This window comes from Cyprinodon tularosa, unplaced genomic scaffold (genome assembly GCF_016077235.1).
Source record: "Cyprinodon tularosa strain WSP-4 unplaced genomic scaffold, ASM1607723v1 ctg394, whole genome shotgun sequence".
Taxonomy (NCBI): Eukaryota; Metazoa; Chordata; class Actinopteri; order Cyprinodontiformes; family Cyprinodontidae; genus Cyprinodon; species Cyprinodon tularosa.
Genome location: NW_024039112.1, coordinates 156,679 through 176,958, shown reverse-complemented (window position 1 = coordinate 176,958; position 20,280 = coordinate 156,679). Strand labels below are relative to the sequence as shown.

General features: G+C 41.6%; 1 protein-coding gene across 1 annotated transcript in view; it reads left to right on the top strand.

The window, feature by feature from the left end:
- The window catches only part of LOC119791534 (latent-transforming growth factor beta-binding protein 4-like), a 75,837-nt gene that overhangs the window by 46,218 nt on the left and 9,339 nt on the right, over window positions 1–20,280 (top strand). Inside the window, exons 9-31 of the mRNA XM_038297683.1 lie at window positions 318–494; window positions 607–759; window positions 851–1,084; window positions 1,155–1,319; window positions 3,757–3,888; window positions 4,203–4,316; window positions 4,440–4,553; window positions 5,139–5,296; window positions 5,343–5,352; window positions 5,830–5,949; window positions 6,046–6,159; window positions 6,242–6,361; window positions 8,317–8,442; window positions 8,532–8,657; window positions 10,904–11,026; window positions 11,115–11,246; window positions 11,379–11,522; window positions 14,403–14,687; window positions 14,761–14,832; window positions 14,939–15,067; window positions 15,139–15,279; window positions 15,431–15,583; window positions 16,436–16,525. Coding sequence (XP_038153611.1) covers window positions 318–494; window positions 607–759; window positions 851–1,084; window positions 1,155–1,319; window positions 3,757–3,888; window positions 4,203–4,316; window positions 4,440–4,553; window positions 5,139–5,296; window positions 5,343–5,352; window positions 5,830–5,949; window positions 6,046–6,159; window positions 6,242–6,361; window positions 8,317–8,442; window positions 8,532–8,657; window positions 10,904–11,026; window positions 11,115–11,246; window positions 11,379–11,522; window positions 14,403–14,687; window positions 14,761–14,832; window positions 14,939–15,067; window positions 15,139–15,279; window positions 15,431–15,583; window positions 16,436–16,525 — 3,132 coding nt within the window. The remainder of the gene's footprint in view (window positions 1–317; window positions 495–606; window positions 760–850; window positions 1,085–1,154; window positions 1,320–3,756; window positions 3,889–4,202; window positions 4,317–4,439; window positions 4,554–5,138; window positions 5,297–5,342; window positions 5,353–5,829; window positions 5,950–6,045; window positions 6,160–6,241; window positions 6,362–8,316; window positions 8,443–8,531; window positions 8,658–10,903; window positions 11,027–11,114; window positions 11,247–11,378; window positions 11,523–14,402; window positions 14,688–14,760; window positions 14,833–14,938; window positions 15,068–15,138; window positions 15,280–15,430; window positions 15,584–16,435; window positions 16,526–20,280) is intronic.

Sequence of the window (20,280 nt, the reverse complement as noted above, 5' to 3'; positions counted from 1 at the left end):
CATTGCAATGACATTTGCCCTCTGCATTTTATGAGGAAACGGCAGATGTCTCGTGTTTGGGTTCTGAACTGTCCTCTACCTAACAGCTGTGTCTCAGCCCTGGTTCTGGTCTTGCATCCTCCCTTACACTGTGACAGCACCAATAGCTGGTCTTTGGAGCTTGTTATCCTTGTAATCAGGCTTTCTGTGTCTATGCTGACCAGAGATCAGCATGTTCTCGTTTTGCATGCAGCAATCTGACTGCATATCTCTCCTCTGTTTGGAATATCAAAGCTTCACTTTTCTAACATGTCTCTGTCTCTGTTTGTCCTCCTCAGCACAAAGTGTGATATCAGAGGAGAAGGGTCAGTGTTACAGAGTCGTGGGCGCAGGTCTGGGTCCATCTTCCTGCTCCTTGCCCATAGCTCGAAACATCACCAAGCAAATCTGCTGCTGCAGCCGAGTCGGTAAAGCCTGGGGACCAGACTGCCAGAGATGTCCTTACTTTGGTTCAGGTGGGTTTTGTTTTTTTGTTTGCTGTCTTGCAGAAGTTTGTTTTTAGCAGTTCTTCATATTGTTCTGTTCAGCCCAGTTTCTTGTCATTCTGCTGTTTGTTCTTTTTTGCAGTTACCTTTAAAGAGATCTGTCCAGCCGGTCCTGGTTATCATTATTCAGCATCCACTCTGCAGTTCACTCAAAGAGCTGATGCTGAGCAGGCAGGGCGAGGATCCCTGCCAACATCCCAGGACAACACGGGTCCAGATTCACAGCTTTCCTCAGGTTATTTAGGCTGATTCTAAAGAGTCTATTGATCTCAGGTGTCCAGACCTCCAATGCAAACCAAAAACAAACCTGTGTCTTCTGGTTCCAGGGTCCAGAGGTGGTGGAACCTCTCACTCTCTGCAGAGACCCAGCTTCTCTGGTTCACCATTTTCTACCAGACCCAATTCGCCTCAGCCTGGCCTGAATGCCGGTTCCTCGTCTTCCAGACTAGCGCAGCCTGCCAGCTCTGCAGCCAGGGCCTCCCAGGAGAGACTGGACACCGAACAGGGACGGTCCAACCCACCTCCAGCCAGACCAAAGCTTTTCTCAAGTGATAATCAAGGTAATGTTTGTTCAGCCATGTTCAGATAGTGGATCTGATGTGGTTCATCACATTATTTTTTTAATATCAGCTGCCAATCAGCCTTCCACTGGATCCCAATCCGACCCGTCACCAGGACGAGGAGACTCTCTGCCGCCTCAGACCTCAGAGCGTGGATCCAGACCTGGTGGAGAGCTCCCTGTCCCAGAGAGACAACCGGCTGTGGTCCCAACGAGACGTCCAAGCAGAGTCCAGAGTGAGTACAGGAAATGGCAGCTGGAATTTGGTCCGGAACCAGATCAGACTTTATAAATGTGCACATCCCTCTTGCTGTTGAAATGTTTATTTGCACAAATAAGCGTGCCCTCCTCTGTTATCTCGTCATGCTATTCTATTTGAGTTGCATTGTAAAGTACCGCATAGTCTCCTATTCTCAGTTTTATATATTTATATTTTTGTATATTTTAAATGTTATTAGAACAGGATTGTGGAACATTTTCCATCTTGAGGGCCAATTCCCTTTGTATAAAGTATTTCAAGAGCCTTAAAGTTTTAATGACATAAATTCTAGCGTTCATTACAAGAGAAAGGTATGACTGATAGGATGGGGGGGTCATAATTTCTATGCATGTCAGACTCACCTAATGCCATAGCTGGAACTGTTTGTCTTTGGCGAAGCATCTGATCAGCTGCCGGTGGTGATGATGCGACTCAAAGCTGGTTTTCCACATTTGGGTCTGTCAGCCTTGAGCAGAGACGGAAGACGAAGGGTTACTTTTGAAAAAAGCTCTTCATAGCAGTATGATGTCCCAACCCGAGATTAATATTTCAGGCCATGTCTCCTTAGAATGGGAACATTCTTAGCACCAACATACAGCTATTAAAAGTAAACTAGAGGAAGGTTGTCGCACTTAGCTGTGTTGCTTTGCAGCTCAATCATTTCCATTGGGAGGTTTTCTCGCACATCAGCTGATTGCACATTGAATGGCATAGCAAACATGTCCTGTTCCCTTTGTGTATGTTTCACACCACAAAATCATTCATAAAATGCCTGAATGAGTTTTGCACACTCACAAGCATACTCCGTTGTGACATCAGCCTGTTGTTCTTGTAGAGTGGGAAAATACACAGTGTTTCCATTTTCCAGTTGTGCTTGCCATAGCCTTAACTTAACTTCAAATGATTTCACATTTGAAAGTAGAGAACTGATGAGCTGGTTGGGACCTTGCAGCTTGGTGTTTAGCTCTCACAGGTGCATGGTAATGTCCACCATGAAGGCAAGATCACTGAGCCACTTGTCATCACTGAGCTCTGTCACAGGTTTTCCCTTCGTCTCCATGAAGTAGTTGACTTACCCCTCAGAGCATAAATCAGTGAGAGCATATTAGTGCAACTAAGCCATTGCACCTCGCAATAAAAAAACAGATCCCAGTACCCTGACTCTAGTTCACGGAGCAACTCTTTGAACTGGTGGTTGTTCAGCCCTTGGCTTTTGATGAAGTTTCTGACGGAATCGTTTAGCTTCAGGAACATGCACACAGACTTTCTTGATGTATAACACAGTGACATACAATTAAGTAATTTGGATCTAGACTCAGAAGGATCATTTCTTTTTTGACTAAGGCAATCAGTCCTTTTTTTGCACCGGCCATCTTGCGTGCTACAAAAGTATCAATGCCGCTCAACTATCTATGTATATCTGCTTCTTTTTTTGTCTGCTTCTGTCTCCTTGAACCCCAGTCGGCCTCGGCAGATAGACGCTCACACTGAGCCTTTTTCTGCTGGATGTTTCTTCCTGTTAAAGGGGAGTTTTTGCTCTCTGCTGTCGCTACAAGCATGCTTATGTGAGGGATTGTCTTCGGTTCTTGGAGCAAGAGTGGAGAGGAAAACTCCATTTTAACAGGAAGAACCTCCAGCAGAACCAGGCTCAGTGTGAGCGTCCATCTGCCAATGCCGACTGGGGTTCAAGGAGACAGAAGCAGAGATACAGAAAGAAGCAGAGATACAAAAGGCAACTGTCAACCAGCTTTACAGGCGCCCCGTCCAGGAATCACACTGCCAGGAAGACAAGCTCTGAGCTCAAATAGAGTGTCTGCAGTCATGCTGCTGTTTGGTGACATGATGTGTACCACACTCAACATGGGCCAGAGGCAGCAAAGGAAAGAGTTGTCTCAGGAGATTAGAAAGACAATTATGGACAAGTGTGTTAAAGATAAAGATTAAAAGACCAAGCAGCTAGATATTCCTGTGACTACAGCTGCACTTGTTATTGAAACATGTTTGAAAAACATTCTATGACTTTCATTTGTTCATTTTCATAGAGTTTTTGTCAGATTCATGTCATTCTTTGTCGGTTTTTCTGTCATTAAATAAAGGGTACTATCAACTTTGCCTGTGTGTAGAACCTCTAGATCCATCAAATCTGTCTCAGTTTCATCATATGTGTTCATGTGTTATGTTTTTAAACTCCTGAGTTCTGGGTTGTTCTTCAGACCAGACAGTTTCGCTCTGAGATTTATTCCTGACTGAAAGTTTTTTTTTTTAGAGGGTGAAGAGAATTTCAAACAGCCTTCATCTTGGCAAATGTTTCACATTTTAATGTAAAATGTATATTATTTAGTTTTTTCCAATGAAAAGATACCATATTTTTCTGTATTCCTGACATGATGTGTCATATATGTTTGTGTGTGTAGTTGTTCGTAGTGTGTGTCAGAGCAGGCCAGGTGTGTGTGGGCGGGGCCGCTGCCTGGACCAACCGGGTGGGAAATACACCTGCGAGTGCGAGGAGGGATACCAGCTCAACGATCAGGGAACCCTCTGTCACGGTGGGAAGATCGGATTCACAACTATTGCGGTTCTTTTCTTTTTAAATGATTAAACATTTTGCTTTGTCATAATTTTTTGTAGTCTCGAAATTAAGCATTATAGAAATTATCATTAAGATATTTCTATTTTTATTATATACTTTTTTTAATTATTCAATATTTGAGAATGACAAAACAAAGCCTCTGCTTTCTTTTTGCATGAAAGAAAAGGGCCTATCCATTCATTCATCCATTCATTCATCCATTCATTCATCCATTCATTCATCCATTGGTTCATCCATACATCCATACACTATATTTTTGTTTGCATCTAGATGTGGACGAGTGCCAGCAAAATCCCTGCACTAATGGCCGCTGTGAAAACACAGCAGGAAGCTACAGGTGTGCCTGTCACCGTGGTTACAGGCTCATTGGGAACACCTGTGAAGGTAAAGGATGTCTTAGCATCAGCAAAGTAACCGAAGATCCATTTTCATTGGTTCTTCTCGATTTCACTGGAACACGCTCTTTGCGAATCCTACAGGTGTGTTTTTTACCCGCGTGTGTTTCAGATGAGGACGGGTGCCGACAGAATCCCTGCAGTAATGGCCGCTGTGAAAATATAGCAGGAAGCTACAGGTGTGTCTGTCATCGTGGTTACAGGCTCAGTGGGAACACCTGTGAAGGTAAAGGACCTGTTAGCAACAGCAAAGTAACCAATGATCCCTAAAAACTAACAGACCTTAAAGTTTACATCGGTCCTTCTCGGTTTTACTAAAAAAAGAGTCCTGCACCGGGTCAGGTACCCGTGGGTACCCGCAGGTACCCTTATAAAACAGAGAGTTACAGCATGAATTAAACTTATAATTTATATTTTCCTATTTATAAACTGTACATCCTTATAAGTAAATTGATTCAAGAATATCCAGATAACAGTACTTTTTTACAAGGCAGCCTTCTTAATTCAGCCAATTTACAGTTGTTAATCTGTGAGCTCAGTGCGAACTGGATGTGAGCGTGAGTCGATATTCTTTACTGTCTCTGATATTAAGCCATTATTCTGCTGCAGCTGGAAAAATAAAGCACATGGTGTTTAAGCACCAAAACAGCTGTCTGTACACTTTATAAACACCAGTTGGGTCAAGTCTCAAACCTGAACTCTCTGGTTGCGGGCAGATACAGTTTTGTAAAATCTGACCCGTACAGACTCTGCACTAGAATATGTTCTTTGCGAATCCTACAGGTGTGATTATTATATGCATGTGTTTCAGATGTGGACGAGTGTCAGCAGAATCCCTGCACTAATGGGCACTGTGAAAACACAGCAGGAAGCTACAGGTGTGCCTGTCCTCATGGTTATAGGTTCGTTGGGAACACCTGTGAAGGTATGGAAGAAAAGTTGGCTCTATTACAAGAGGCCAGTAGTACGGTGGCCCTTACCTTAGCCTAGCTTACCTTTCCCTACCTTACTTTAGCCTACCATATGTTACCTTACCTTACCCTAACTTGTCTTACCCTACCCTACTTATCCTTCATCCATCATCGATTTGCCTTACCCTAGCTTACCTTTCCTTACCCTACCTTGCCTTACCTTAGCCTACCTTACAGTACCTTACCTAAACCTACCTTACCTTACCTTCCTCCATCATCGATTTGCCTTACCTTACCTTATTTTACTTTAACCCAGGGATGTCAAGCTCCATTTCTTAAGGAACATTGTCCTGCAGATATTAGATGTGTCCCTGGTCCGACTTATCTGAAGAAGAATCTTCTCAGTTGTCCAAAATCCTGCTAGTGACCTAATAATTGAATTGAGGTGTGTTGAAGCAGAAACGGATCTAAAAGCTGCAGGACACCAGCCCTCAATGACTACAGTTTGACAACCCTGCCTTAACCGTACCTTACCTTAACTTTTTGACTTGGGGAAATCCTACAGGTGTGTTTGATACCTGTGTTTTTCAGATGTGGACGAGTGTGTGGATCCTCTGCAGTGCCCGGGTCAGGAATGTATTAACACTCTGGGTTCTTATCGCTGCTCATCCTGCCACGCAGGATTCGGGTTGCTCAATGGGATCTGTACAGGTAACATTTGTCTGCTTCCGACTGGATCCGACTCGACCCGATTGGGGCCCGTTCTGATAAAATGGTCTGATTCTCTGTTTTGTCACCTTTTTGCAGACATTGATGAGTGTCGGCGGTCTCCATGCTCCAATGGCCGCTGTGAAAATACACCTGGAAGTTTTCGCTGTGTTTGTCTCAATGGTTACCGGCTCAAAAACAACACCTGCACGGGTACATATCCCTCGGTCCTGATGCTGATTTTGGGACCTCTTATCCATTTGAGCAGTGATCTGTGACCGCTGTGTGTGTTCAGATGTCGATGAGTGTGCTGAGCCGTCTCAGTGTCCTGGACAGATGTGTGTGAACTCTGTGGGATCCTACAGGTGTGTGTCTTGTCGACAAGGATACACGCTAACCAACAGACAGTGCACAGGTGTGTACGCACTCACAAGCATGCTATGATAATAAGTCACTTCAAATGAGACCAACATATTTTTGATAAAAGCTGTATAACCACAGAAATTTTCTGGGTCCAAACTGGTATTATAATTGATGTTATAGGTACAGATATCTTGACACTTCTTAGAATTCCTAGAGGATTTTACAACTTTCAAAATACTTTTCTTATGCTCTCCTTGTACATAAAAAATTTAAATATCAAATCAAATATGTGATAAGCTTGTTATACAATTGTATTATGTTGCTATGTTGTCAAGACAGCTTCTAGCATCTGTGGAAGTAATTGTACTCTTAAGAAGAAATCTGACCTGTGAATAGGAGATTTCAGCTGGAATGCCCTAGAAAGTAGCAATTCCAGTTTGGAATGTTATGAAGAAACACAACCATACCTGACTTCCACATTCATGAGGGCTGCTACTCACCCCAACAGCAGTAACATTTATTCACTCTGACAGTCAGGGTATCTGCCCTCTGTTAAAGTGTATTTTTAGTTTCTTTGTATTTGTAGTTGTTTTCTAGCAATGTTTTATTTTTTTAGTTACTCTCTGTTGCCCCCTTGTGTTTGTTTCCTTTCCCTTGGCTCCCTTCTAGATGCTTCCATCCACACCTGCTCCCAATCAGCTCATTAGTCCAGTCTTTGTTCTGTCTCCTATATATACTCTCCCTGTTCAATTCATCAGTGCTGGTTCAGTACTTTTCACTGTTTATAAGAGAATATGTTTGAAAGCTGTTTATGTGGACAAAATTCTTAGAGCAGTTTTTTTTTTTGTGCTATTGTTGTGGTTGTAATAGCGGCTTAAGTGGCTACATATGGGCATTAAAGAATACGAGTCTTCTCTAGCAGCACAATGGAATGCTATGTGTATTGCATCAGAATTTGGGACATAAATCTATCATACTATAAAAATTGCAACATGGGAATTTCATTGTTTTGAATGGTTTAGAGCCCTTCATACTGGGGTGTTATAGAACCAATGACCAGTTGATGGTAGATAGAAATTACTTGATTTTATTTCTTTTGATCTACACTTTGTGTTTACCAGTAACTGAACTTTATGTGTGATTTATTAAGCTCAAAATGCTCAATAATCTCCCTGAATTCTTTAAGTTTTGGTGTACCTCAAGGACCAGTACTTGGTTCATTTCTGATATTTTCATTCTTTATATGTACATCAACTAAGTTATTTGCTCACTTATTGGACATTAGAATAGTTTGGACTCAAAGTATAATTCAGGACGATTGTTGGTGTTAAGGACTATAAGAAGGAGAAGCTGTATGATAAGTTTTAGTTTTTTCTTTATGGCCTAAATTATACATATTATTAATTATACATAAAGTTTCTATGTGTATGATTTGTAACTTTACTGGATTTTCTAAAATTGTTATTCTTCCATTTACTCTTCATCTTAGCCACCTCATTTAGAATAGAATAGAATAAAACAGAAAATCCTTCATTGTCCTACAATTAGGAACCCAGAACCATATTTGGACCCTCAAAGTTCAAACTGTTTGGTGATGATACTAAAGTGTACATTTTAATTGAACTGACAGATTTTTAGACACACTTGCAAACTTAAAAAAAATTTAAAAATTCTTTGGTTTCCCATGTTGCATACTTGCCTTTTTTACATTAAATCTGATGATGGTCAGTCTGTTTTATGTTTGCTCTTTTGATTTTTATAAAAGAAGGTTTAAAAACATTTTTTCAGAGTTTTTTCCATGAATACCAGAGTGATATAGGTTCTGACCTGACTTTTGATACCTAAATCACCATTTAGTCATATCAAACCAGCAAACATAAATGCAAGCTCAGTTTAACTTTCATGAAGATGTACTGATGCAAGATTTAGAGCTGGAGCTGTAAGTTTTGGAGCTCTGAACGGGTCTGAAATGAGATGAAACTCATGAAAGAATATTTTGTTCTGTAGATGTGGATGAGTGTGCGAGTGCCGGAGCATGTGAAGCAGAGCAGGTATGTGTGAACACTGTCGGCTCGTTCAGATGTGACTGTCGTCCCGGATACCGACGCTTTGGCCTGGGAGGACAGTGCAGAGGTATGGGGGAATGTAGATAAGGTTTTAAAACATCTTCTGCAGCTAGATAAGCTTTGAAAGTGAGCCAACAATGATTTTTGTCTTTGCAGACGTCAACGAGTGTTTGGAAGGGGACTTTTGTTTCTCTAGAGGGGAGTGTGTAAACACACCTGGGTCATACACCTGTGTATGCTCACCTGGATTCACACTAAATGAAAACAGGACAGCCTGCCTCGGTGAGGTTTTGTCCAAATTATTTTGGATCTCTAAACCCATATTTCTGAAAGGTCTACCGAGTTTGTTAAGATCCCTGCCGAGGGTCTGTCTGCATGCCGTTTTCATGCTCCCTCCATTCATGCATGGTTTCTTTCAGAGAATACAGGCTTCCTGCCAAGGTCTAAAAAAATGATTATTAGGATAACTTACCTTACATTACAATACAGTTCACACTCCATCGTTTAACTTTACCTTACCGTACCTTAGCTTACCTTTACCCAACAATCTGTTTACTTTATCTGTCCTCACCTTACATTACATTCATCCATGCATAGATTAAGTTTACCTTACCTTCCTACATTTTTTTAGCTTACCTCACCTTTATCCATCTATCTATTTACCTTGTCCTCATTTATCAATCAGTTTACCTTACCTTCATTCATTCGCTGATTTACTTTACTTTTCATTACCATACCTTACCTTACATTCATCAAACCATCAATTTACTTTACCTTACGTTAGCTATCCATTGGTTTACTATACCTTACCTTCAACAAACCATCATTGTACTTTATTTTACCCTGACTTACCTTCATTCATCAATCAATTTACTTTTCTGATCTTAACTTCTTCTTGAACTGCCACCTTAAAGTGGTGGAGAGGTTTCAGTGCCTGGATGTTTCCAGAGGCTTTAATGCCTGTGGTAGGGTCTCCCAATGCAAACAAGCTCTAGCAGATGGGTCTGGAGATTCCATCACTCTAACGCTAACTTCAACGCCCATGTGGGAAACCCATAAGGTCTGCTGTTCCTGTCGTGGGGGCAATCCCCGAACCTGGTGGTTGACAACAGCAGTAAGGGATGCTGACAAGCTGAAGAAGGAGTCCTATCGAGCTTGTGGGCCTCCTGAGGCAGCAAGCAGGTATTATGAGGCCAAGCATTCCACTGACCGTGCGGTTGCTGAGGCAAAAACTAGGAGGAGCTTAGAGAGGCGACAGAAAAAGACTATCGGTTGGCCTCACAGCCTTTCTGGCAAACCGTGCAGCACCTCCGGAGGGGAATGTAGTGCTTTGCTAATACCGTTTTCAGTTGAAGTGGAGAGTTGCTGACCCTAAAATTTATATTGTTGAACAGTGGTGGAAGAAGAAATGGGGTTCTCAGGATTTATTCATTCATCACCCAGGCTGAAGTCACTGAGGTGGTTAAAAAGCTCCACAGTGGAAAGGCTTTGGGGTGGACGAGATCAGCCCTGAGTACCTTGGAGCTATGGATGTTGTCGGGATGTCTTGGCTGACACGCGAATTTCAACATCATATGGAGGTTGGGTAGAGTGCCCCTAAACTGGCACTGGGGGGATGGTTCCTCTCAATAAGACGTGGGACTTGGTGGGTTTCAACTATAGGATGATTACGCTTTTCATTCTCCCTGTGAAGGCCTATGCCAGGGTGCTGCAAAGAAGAGTCCAACTGATTGTTAAACTTTGGCTTCAGAAGAAGCAGTTTGGTTTTTGTCCCGCCCTTGGAACATTGGACAAGCTCTATACTCTCTGCAGGGTATGAGTGTTTTGGGAGTTTGACAAACTGGCCAACATGTGTTTTGTGGACCTTGAGAAGGAATTTAACCTTGTCCCTTGTGGTTCCTTGTGGGGGGCACTTCAGTGGTATGCAGTTAGGGGCCCTCTACTTTGGGCCATCCTGTCTCTGTACAAATATAGCAGAAGCTTGGTCTACATTGCCAGCATTAAGTCGGACCTGTGTCAGGTGCATGTTGGATTCCAACAGGGCTGCCCTTTGTAACCGGTCCTGTTCATAGCCTTTATGGAGTAGTTCAAGTATCTTTGAATCTTGTTCACGAGTCAGGCGAAAATGGAGCGAGAGATCAATAGATGGATCTATGCTGCTGGTGCTGCTGCTGATGTTTTATAGACACTTTATCTCTCTGTTTTTATAAAGTGAGAGCTAAGCAAGCAAAGGAAAAGCTCCCAATTTACCCGTCAGTCAACAACGCTACCATCACTTATGCTCATGAAATATGGATCATGACCAAAAGAACGAGATCCTTCATCCATCCATCAGTTTACTTTATTTACAGTACCTTAAATCATCCATGTATTTACCTTACTTGACATTATCTTTATCAACAATTGATTTGCTCTACCTTACTAAATGCCTTGTCTGTCTGTCTGTCTGTCCGGCCGTCTGTCCGTCCCTCCATCCATCCATCCTAACCAAACCAAACCCAGGATTTTTTGTTATTTCCTCTTTGTAGATGTGGATGAGTGCATGAGGTCTGGTGTTTGTTCGGATGGTCGTTGTGTCAATACTGAAGGTTCCTTCCAGTGTCAGTGTAAAACTGGCTTCATCACCAACCCTGAGAAGACCGCCTGCCTCGGTAAACCCTTGCACAAAAAGTTCTAAGTCCCATCAGATGATGTCTTTGTTCTTGTTTAAACTTGCTCTCTGCCTGTCTATGTTCCCAGATGTGGATGAGTGTGCCTCTGCCAGTAGTTCTGTTTGTGTGTCGCAGCGATGTGAGAATACGATTGGATCATACCGCTGTCTTGCTTCCTGTCAGGCAGGTTATCAGGTGGCTCCTGATGGCAGCTGTGTAGGTGAGTCTACAAAAAAACCTAAAGGATGAACTACATCAGAGTCGTTGCTTGGTTTGTTTTCAGCTGCTCAAATGATGGATCTGAGGTTACTTATGGGAGCACACATGACATGGCTGGGTTTTCATCTCTCAGATGAGGACGAGTGTGTGTCTCAGCCAGGTGTCTGTGGTTCTGCTCGTTGTGAGAACACCAAGGGAAGCTTTACGTGTAAATGTGATGGAGCAGCAGACATCTTTGACTCTTCAACCAGACAGTGTCTAAGCTCTGTGGGAACAGGTAACAAACACAAATTCACACATCCTTCAACAGACATACCCAAGAGAAATGCTTTAACCTTTCAGCTCAACACTCATCTGTGTCCTTCATTGATTTTTTTTGTTAATCATGTCCAGTACTATGAACAATTTAAAATATTATTTGCTGCTTTCAAAAGGGAGAAGATGCTAAATTCTTGTTGCGATGGTGATTCCCTCCTTTCCTGTTGACCCCCACAGCTTCAGTCTGGGCCCGTTTACACGACGAAGATCCACTAAAACCTGGATGTTTGTTTTGTTACATGGCGATATTGTAATTGTGGCTTAATTCCCATGCATCCCCTCTATTGGTGCTGTGTTCTTTTAAACTCAAGATAAACACGCATACTGCCTAAACATCCACACAACTAATAAATGCTAGAGATGCCAGTAAATCATTTTCTCCTATAGAGAGACAACGAGGTTCAACTGTTGCTTGAGGCGACTCTGAATAACAGCCATACCTCACCATTGTTACATTAAGAAAAGTCAGCAGCCAAAACAGTACTCCACTATTAACTATGGGGCGCCATTGGTAAAGTTAAGCATTCAAAATTTAGGAGCAATATCTGTGCTTATTTAGCAGATTTTAAGAGAAAAAAAGAAAACAAAATTCCCAAGTCATTTTTCCACTATATCATTCATTCATTTATAAAAAATCTTACTTTGTTAAATAAATATTTAGTTTGGAGCTAAATATGTAATATGCAAATTAAATATTTAGTTTGTTAAATAAGTATTTAGGTCCAAATTAAATATTTAGTTTGTGAAATAAATATTTTGATCCAAATTTAGTATTTATTCAACAAAATAAAAATTTAGCTTGGTGCTTGCTAGAGATTCCCAGGCTTTTATTTTGGTAGTTCACTTCCGCTTTTTGGCAAGTGAATTTCCATATTAGCTAAATATTTAGTTTGTTAAATATATACAGTATTTAGTTCTGGGCTAAATATTTAGTTTGCAAATAAAATATTTACTTTATTAAATAAATATTAAGTTTGGAGCTAAATATTTATTTAACAAACTAAATATTTAATTAGCAAACTAAATATTTAGCTCCAAAATAAATAATTATTTAACAAAGTAAGATTTTTTATAGACAAATGAATGAAATAGTGAAAAATGACTTGGAAAAAAATAAACCCTTAGTTTTTCTCTTAAAATACGCTAAATAACCATAAATATTGCTCCTTAGTTTTGACTGCTTATCTTTACAAACGGCGCCCCATAATCCACCACCTTTTTTCTTCTTATGTGATTTTTAAAGTTGCCATAACGTTTACCCTGTGTGCATTCATTTCTACTGATTTTAGAGGCAGCACTGGTCGTTTACTCTGATTGGAGCAAAATGACAGGCTAAGCATGACAGGAATTGATTAAGAACTTCAAAATGTGTTATTCTATTTTTTTTTTATTTTTGGGGCAGAATTATTTTGAACCTGTGGACCCTCCTTTGCTCCTCATCTGCGGAAACTCTTCTCTGTGTAATTTCTTCCGGTTGTGTTACAGAACCAGAAGAAAGTGGAAAAAACCTTAAATGTCCTTTTATTAACATTACAGACAACATAACTGGTATATATATTTTTTGTGTTAATACTACAACAAGAAAACGTGACAACTTTACATTCAATAGGCAACTCAGTTATTAGCAGTTAGCATGTTTACTTTATGATATAGAGTAAAGTGATATACGGTATCTCACTTGATATAGTATGATACTGTTATGGAAAGCTCTGTGTTTACAACTTGAAGCTTTCTCTCTTCTGTTATTTTCCTGAGATGAGATCACTTGAGACAAACTATTTAAATAACACTTTATTAATTAACATGACAACAGATTTTGACATCAATTGTGATCTTACTCAGACCAGAGAAGTTAGGGTTACAGAAGCCAGTGCTTACCAACCAGGCTCACATCTCATGAAGTAGCCTCGAATCACAGTTAAAGAAGTATTTATACAACTCCATTCTCCCACATATCCACATCTTTACATCATAAATGTCTGCTGACTGAGTCAAATCCATCGGCACTTTATTTTTATATCTTTGCAAAGAGAGAATAGTTCATCATATGATACAGTAATCAGCCCTGTTCTGTTCTGATGATGTGTCAGAGTCAAAGCGAATTACACACTATGGTTAAACAATAACAAGTCTTGAGAAAGAATTTGGCTTGTTATGGAATAAGTATTCCTTGTATGCAAAACACTTGTGAGTCAGACATTTTGTGGCCTTGCAGGCGAAACAGACTGAGTAAAAAAATTTTTCACTGGATAAATCTCAATTTTCCGACCACACCTTTAATCCTGACAGAGTAGCTGTCCCTGTTTGATAAACTACTTGAGAAAACATTATTTTGGCCATGCAACAGTCAGGTACTATTGGGGTTCAACAGACTCACACATCATCAATAATAATAATCCTAACAATAAACTTGTTGCCCTATTTAAATGCTTCTCTTCTGAGGATTATAAAAACAATCCTGGAACTAGCTCACCTTGCTTTACTCTTCTTTAGAAGATCTTTGAAAGCAGCAGCTTCATTTCCATTTGGCTGATCATTAGACAGAGGTCGTAGCAGCTGTCACACTGTGGGATTTTCAGACACGGTCAGATATTCCCCACAGGTCAATTTTGATCATTGAAATTTTTTTCCCACTACGATTTTCCGACAGTCATTGTCTTTTGTCTGCGATTGCCGATAATTGCACTGAAAACAAAATGTTACTGTGAAAATCAAAAGTTTTATTGATAAAAGTTTAACTGGAGTCTTAATGTTTATATATAATTTGCCCCATAACAAATTAAAATAGCACTTTTAGTTTACAACAGCATAGCTCTAGGGTTTCTTTCTGCTTTTTTAGCATCCAGGACAGATCTTGAGTCGAGACACTATTCCTCTGCTTCTTCTGGCTTTGAAGTCAGAACAGTGGACGTTGCTGTGGAGCTGCAGCCATCCTCGGCCCCTCAGCTCCCTGTGCTTCCAGCAGCCCGACCCGGAGAGCTGAGGGACTGTTACTACAACCTGCATGAACAAGCTTCCTGCAGCCGGCTGACCGCCAACATCAGCCAGCAGGAGTGCTGTTGCACCATGGGGGAGGGTTGGGGGCTGGGCTGCCAGTATCTTACCTGTCCTCCTGAAGACACACGTGAGACTTCCAGAAACTGAAGCATATTGCAGTCATTATTACAGGTCTTACAGTTGATGTTCCTGTGTTTCAGCCGAGTTTCTGTCCCTGTGCCCCAGCGGGAGAGGGTATGTGACAGCGGGAGCGGGAGCCTTCGGCTACTCAGGTACAGAGCTGCCTGGAGGTTGTGACACCCTATGCTCTGAAGCCTTTTTTCTGACCAATAAAGCAGCAGATATACAGAGGTTTTGTGATCATCTGTCTGTCTCCAGATGTGGACGAGTGCAAGCGTTTCCATCCGGAGGTGTGTAAGAATGGAGTATGTGTCAACAACATCCCAGGATACAGATGCTACTGCTCCAGTGGTTTTATTTACAACAGCGCCCTACTGGAGTGTGTCGGTAGGAATAGAGCCCATTGGCTGCAGATCTTCCTGAAATCCTGCTGCTGCTGACCAGTCTTCATATTTCAGATTATGATGAGTGTGAGGAGGAGACCTGTGTTGGAGGTGTGTGTGTGAACACTGTTGGTTCGTATCACTGCAGCTGTGCTCCTCCGCTGGTCCTGGACGACACTCAGAGAAACTGTGTGAACGCCTCCCACCTTACTGTAGGTAAGCCTTCCTCTCCCCTGCAGACCTGTGTGATTTACTGCCCCAATGTGACAAAAAACAGCCACAAATGACACTTAAATTAGTCAAAAAAAACACCGGCACATCATCTGCATATCGACTGATCGGATTTTTTGTTCCTTGCTCCTTCCAGATGAGAACCTGTCCGTGTGCTGGCAGCATGTTAGCACCGACATGCTGTGTCAGAGTCCTCTTCTCGGAGGTCAAGTCACATTCAGCGACTGCTGCTGCTTATACGGGCAGGGCTGGGGAATGGGCTGTGCCCTCTGCCCCCGCACTGACTCAGGTAAACTATGACAATGCTTAAGGTAAACCTAAGCCCCATTTACAAGACCTTTTTGAAACCGTGCTGAGATTGGTGCAAGCATGGTAACCGAGATAACTGTTGAGTGTAAATGGCACTGAAGGCCTGGTTATACTCCTGCTGTAGGAGTATAACCAGGCCTTCAGTGCTCATATAACAAAGAGCGCATGAGCAGCCCGTCTCATCTCCTTACTGTCAGCCTCCATAATCATGAAATTTCAGACATTCATAAAATACTAGCTTCCTTACATGCCACATGATTTCCAGTGATGATTCTGCTTAGTAGTGTAATGAACCTCAACGTCTGTTTTTTTTTCCTGCGTCTGTAAGCCCTGATCATTTGTCGTATCCACTTCCCAAAAGCCAACTCTGTCAAGTAAATTCACCAAAGGCTGCCTTATTTGCCTGACTCTCTGGAAACAACGAAATATCACAATAATAACCAAACTTTCTGAATGTCACAGTTGCCGCCATGTTGATTTGCTTGATTCCCTCTATAGAGCAGTAGTACCGTAGATCGTGACTAGGATTTGAGGAACCGTTCTAGAGTGGTGTGTAAACGGTCATAAGGAATCGAGCTTGGCATGGTTGACGGATCCAAACTTAGTCCAAACTCGGCACGGAATGGTTTCATAGGGGTACTGTAAGAGGGGCTATAGAATCACAGGCAAACAACAAAAGCAACAATGGTGAACTTGGGTCTAATGTAAAGCCAAGGTAATCAGTGAACCACACCTCAATGTTCCTCAGATGGTCAAACCACATCATATCTCCTAGAGAACCAGTAAGGTCACATTGAGGTAAGAGGTTGGTTTCCTTTCTTTCTCTCTGCAGATGACTACGCCACTCTGTGCATTTCACATTCCCCTGGAAGGTTCCCAGGAAGGTTCCAGGACAGATCAGAAACCGGACCAGGACGAGGAGGTAGGAGCAGTATGGATAACATGATCATGAACCATCAGACTGTTTGTTTTGGTGAAAGATGTCCTACCACAGAATAATTACACTCCTGCATCTCACAGCGTGCTACACAGAAGCTGTACCTGTTCTAACAGGGCGACAGTGGCGTTGGATGTAGGAGTTTGCCCTGAAATGGAAGGATTGACGGTTCAAGCCCCGACTCCGACTTTCAGTGTCATTGTGTTCTTGGGCAAGACACTTCACCTGCATTGTCTACTGATGGTGGTCAGAGGGCCTGGTGGCGCCAGTGTAGGGCAGCCCCGCTTCTGTCAGTGAGCCCCAGGGCAGCTGTGGCTACAATGTAGCTTGCCACCATCAGTGTATAAGTGTGTGCGTGAATGGGTGAATGAATGTAGTGTAAAACGCTTTGGTTAAGTCTCCTGACTTGAATAAAGGCGCTATATAAATACAGGCCATTTAACAGAGGTGCTGCCATGCTAGATGCTCGAGACTGAAACTAAAACTGACTCCTTGACCTACTTTCTGATCAGTTTGGCCAATATTTATCTGACCACTCTGAGATTTTAAATTTTCACTCTAACTAAAAAATGTATCTTAAAATAAGAAATTAATGTATTTTAGTGAAGTCATTATGAGCATAAGCTGCCCTCACAGTCACTGTTAAAGAGCATAAACAACAATAATATAGAAATTATTGTTGTTAGCAATATCTAAATATAAATGCTTTATGAATACCTACTCAAAGCTGCACCTCTGTCTGTCTTATGCTATATAAGGGGAACTGAGAGGCTTTTCTTTATTTATCCAGTCTTATTATTTTATTGAGGTAAAAACCTCATAGAGTTTCAGAGATACTCATTTACAGTGGTGTCAAAAGTACACACTGTAATTTTGTTACTTAAGTGGAAGTATAGATATTGTAGTTTAAAAACACTCTGGTAGAAGAGGTCAACTTGACCTCTTTAAGCAAGTAAAAGTGAAAAGTATGTGCTCCAAAAAACTACTTAAAGTGTAAAGTACCTGCCACTATATGAATTGAAATCTCAACTTTTCGACTATTTTGAAAAATTCTTTGAGATAGGGCCAAGGATGAGGGAGGTCTTGTTGGTCTCCGTCTCCCGATACGCTCTCACCTGTGTCCGACATTTCGACATCAACATCTAGTTTTCACTAGATATGGATGGCGACCATGATCTACATTGATGTGAAATAAATATTTATAAACTTTAAACTGAAGCAAGAGTAACAAGTAATGTTTGTTTTAAAAATTTATGGAAAAGAAAGTACAAATACTTGTGTGAAAATGTAATGAGTAGAAGTCAGAAGTAGGAAGAAAAATAAGTAATGAAGTAAAGTATAGATACCTAAAAAGTGTACTTAAGTACTGTAACAAAGTATTTGTATTTCGTTACTTGACACCTCTGCTCATTTACCAGAAATATAAAAGAACTTGACTTGCCTCATTCTTCTGCAGTAAAAGTATTTCTTCTAAATTCGTCAGGCTAACCCTATGAAGAATATTCTTAAAGATATGCCTGTTTACACTCTTGGCTGTGCTGACGAAGTAAACATGAGATTTAAACTTTTGAACTGTCTCTGGTTCCAATCCTGGACTGGATTTTAACACACTGGTTCTTTTTTTCATTTGATGTAGGATTTAGAATAGAATAGAATGCTGCTCAGTGGAGCAGCGGGTAGCACTGCCGCCTTGCCACAAGAAAGTTCCGGCTTCGATTCCCGGCCCGGGGTCTTTCTGCTTGGAGTTTGCAAGTTCTACCTGCGTGGGTTCTCTCCAGGTACTCTGGCTTCCTCCCACAGTCCAAAAACATGACTGTTGGGTTAATTGGCTTCTCTAAATTCTCCTTAGGTGTGAGTGTGTGCGTGAATGTTTGTTTGTTTTTTTTGTCTCTGTGTTGCCCTGCGATGGACTGGCGACCTGTCCAGGGTGGACCCCACTTCTTGCCCGTAGACACCTGGAGATAGGCACCAGCACCCTTCATGACCCTGCTTGGGATAAGAGTGATGGAAGATGGATAGAATAGAATAGAAAATCCCTTTATTGTCCCACAATAGGGAAATTGTGGCGTTTACAGTAGCAAAAGGTTATAGTAAATATACACTATATAGAGTGTGTATACATATATATATATATATATATATATATATATATATATATATATATATATATATATATATATATATATATATATATATATATATATATACACTCACCGGCCACTTTATTAGGTACCCCATGCTAGTAACGGGTTGGACCCCCTTTTGCTTTCAGAACTGCCTCAATTCTTCGTGGCATAGATTCAACAAGGTGCTGGAAGCATTCCTCAGGGAGTTTGGTCCATATTGACATGATGGCATCACACAGTTGCCGCAGATTTGTCAGCTGCACATCCATGATGCGAATCTCCCGTTCCACCACATCCCAAAGATGCTCTATTAGATTGAGATCTGGTGACTGTGGAGGCCATTTGAGTACAGTGAACTCATTGTCATGTTCAAGAAACCAGTCTGAGATGATTCCAGCTTTATGACATGGCGCATTATCCTGCTGAAAGTAGCCATCAGAAGTTGGGTACATTGTGGTCATAAAGGGATGGACAGGGACAGCAACAATACTCAGGTAGGCTGTGGCGTTGCAACGATGCTCAATTGGTACCAAGGGGCCCAAAGAGTGCCAAGAAAATATTCCCCACACCATGACATCACCACCACCAGCCTGAACCGTTGATACAAGGCAGGATGGATCCATGCTTTCATGTTGAAGACGCCATCAGACTCATCAGACCAGGCAACGTTTTTCCAATCTTCTACTGTCCAATTTCGATGAGCTTGTGCAAATTGTAGCCTCAGTTTCCTGTTCTTAGCTGAAAGGAGTGGCACCCGGTGTGGTCTTCTGCTGCTGTAGCCCATCTGCCTCAAAGTTCGACGTACTGTGCGTTCAGAGATGCTCTTCTGCCCACCTTGGTTGTAACGGGTGGTTATTTGAGTCACTGTTGCCCTTCTATCAGCTCGAACCAGTCTGGCCATTCTCCTCTGACCTCTGGCATCAACAAGGCATTTCCGCCCACAGAACTGCCGCTCACAGGATGTTTTTTCTTTTTTGGACCATTCTCTGTAAACCCTAGAGATGGTTGTGCGTGAAAATCCCAGTAGATCAGCAGTTTCTGAAATACTCAGACCAGCCCTTCTGGCACCAACAATCATGCCACGTTCAAAGTCACTCAAATCACCTTTCTTCCCGATACTGATGCTCGGTTTGAACTGCAGGAGATTGTCTTGACCATGTCTACATGCCTAAATGCACTGAGTTGCCGCCATGTGATTGGCTGCTTAGAAATTAAGTGTTAACGAGCAGTTGGACAGGTGTACCTAATAAAGTGGCCGGTGAGTGTATATACATATATATATATATATACTCTCTCTCTGCCTCTCTTTCTCTCTCTCTTTCCCTCTATTTCCTCTTTCTATCTATCTATCTATCTATCTATCTATCTATCTATCTATCTATCTATCTATCTATCTTCTGTCAGATTCAAAAACGGAGAAGAAAGCTGGTTCATGTTGCGACAGCGCCATCTGTCCAGTTGCTTTAAGAGGTACTAAAACTGGAAGTTACAGCTCTAGTGCCCCTTGTGGCTTAAAATTCAACAGTATTGCTTTAAACCCGGCCTCCTCAACAAAAACCTTCAGGTTTTGCACAAATGTTCCTCAGTCCAGCAGCAGCATGTCAGCAGAGGGAT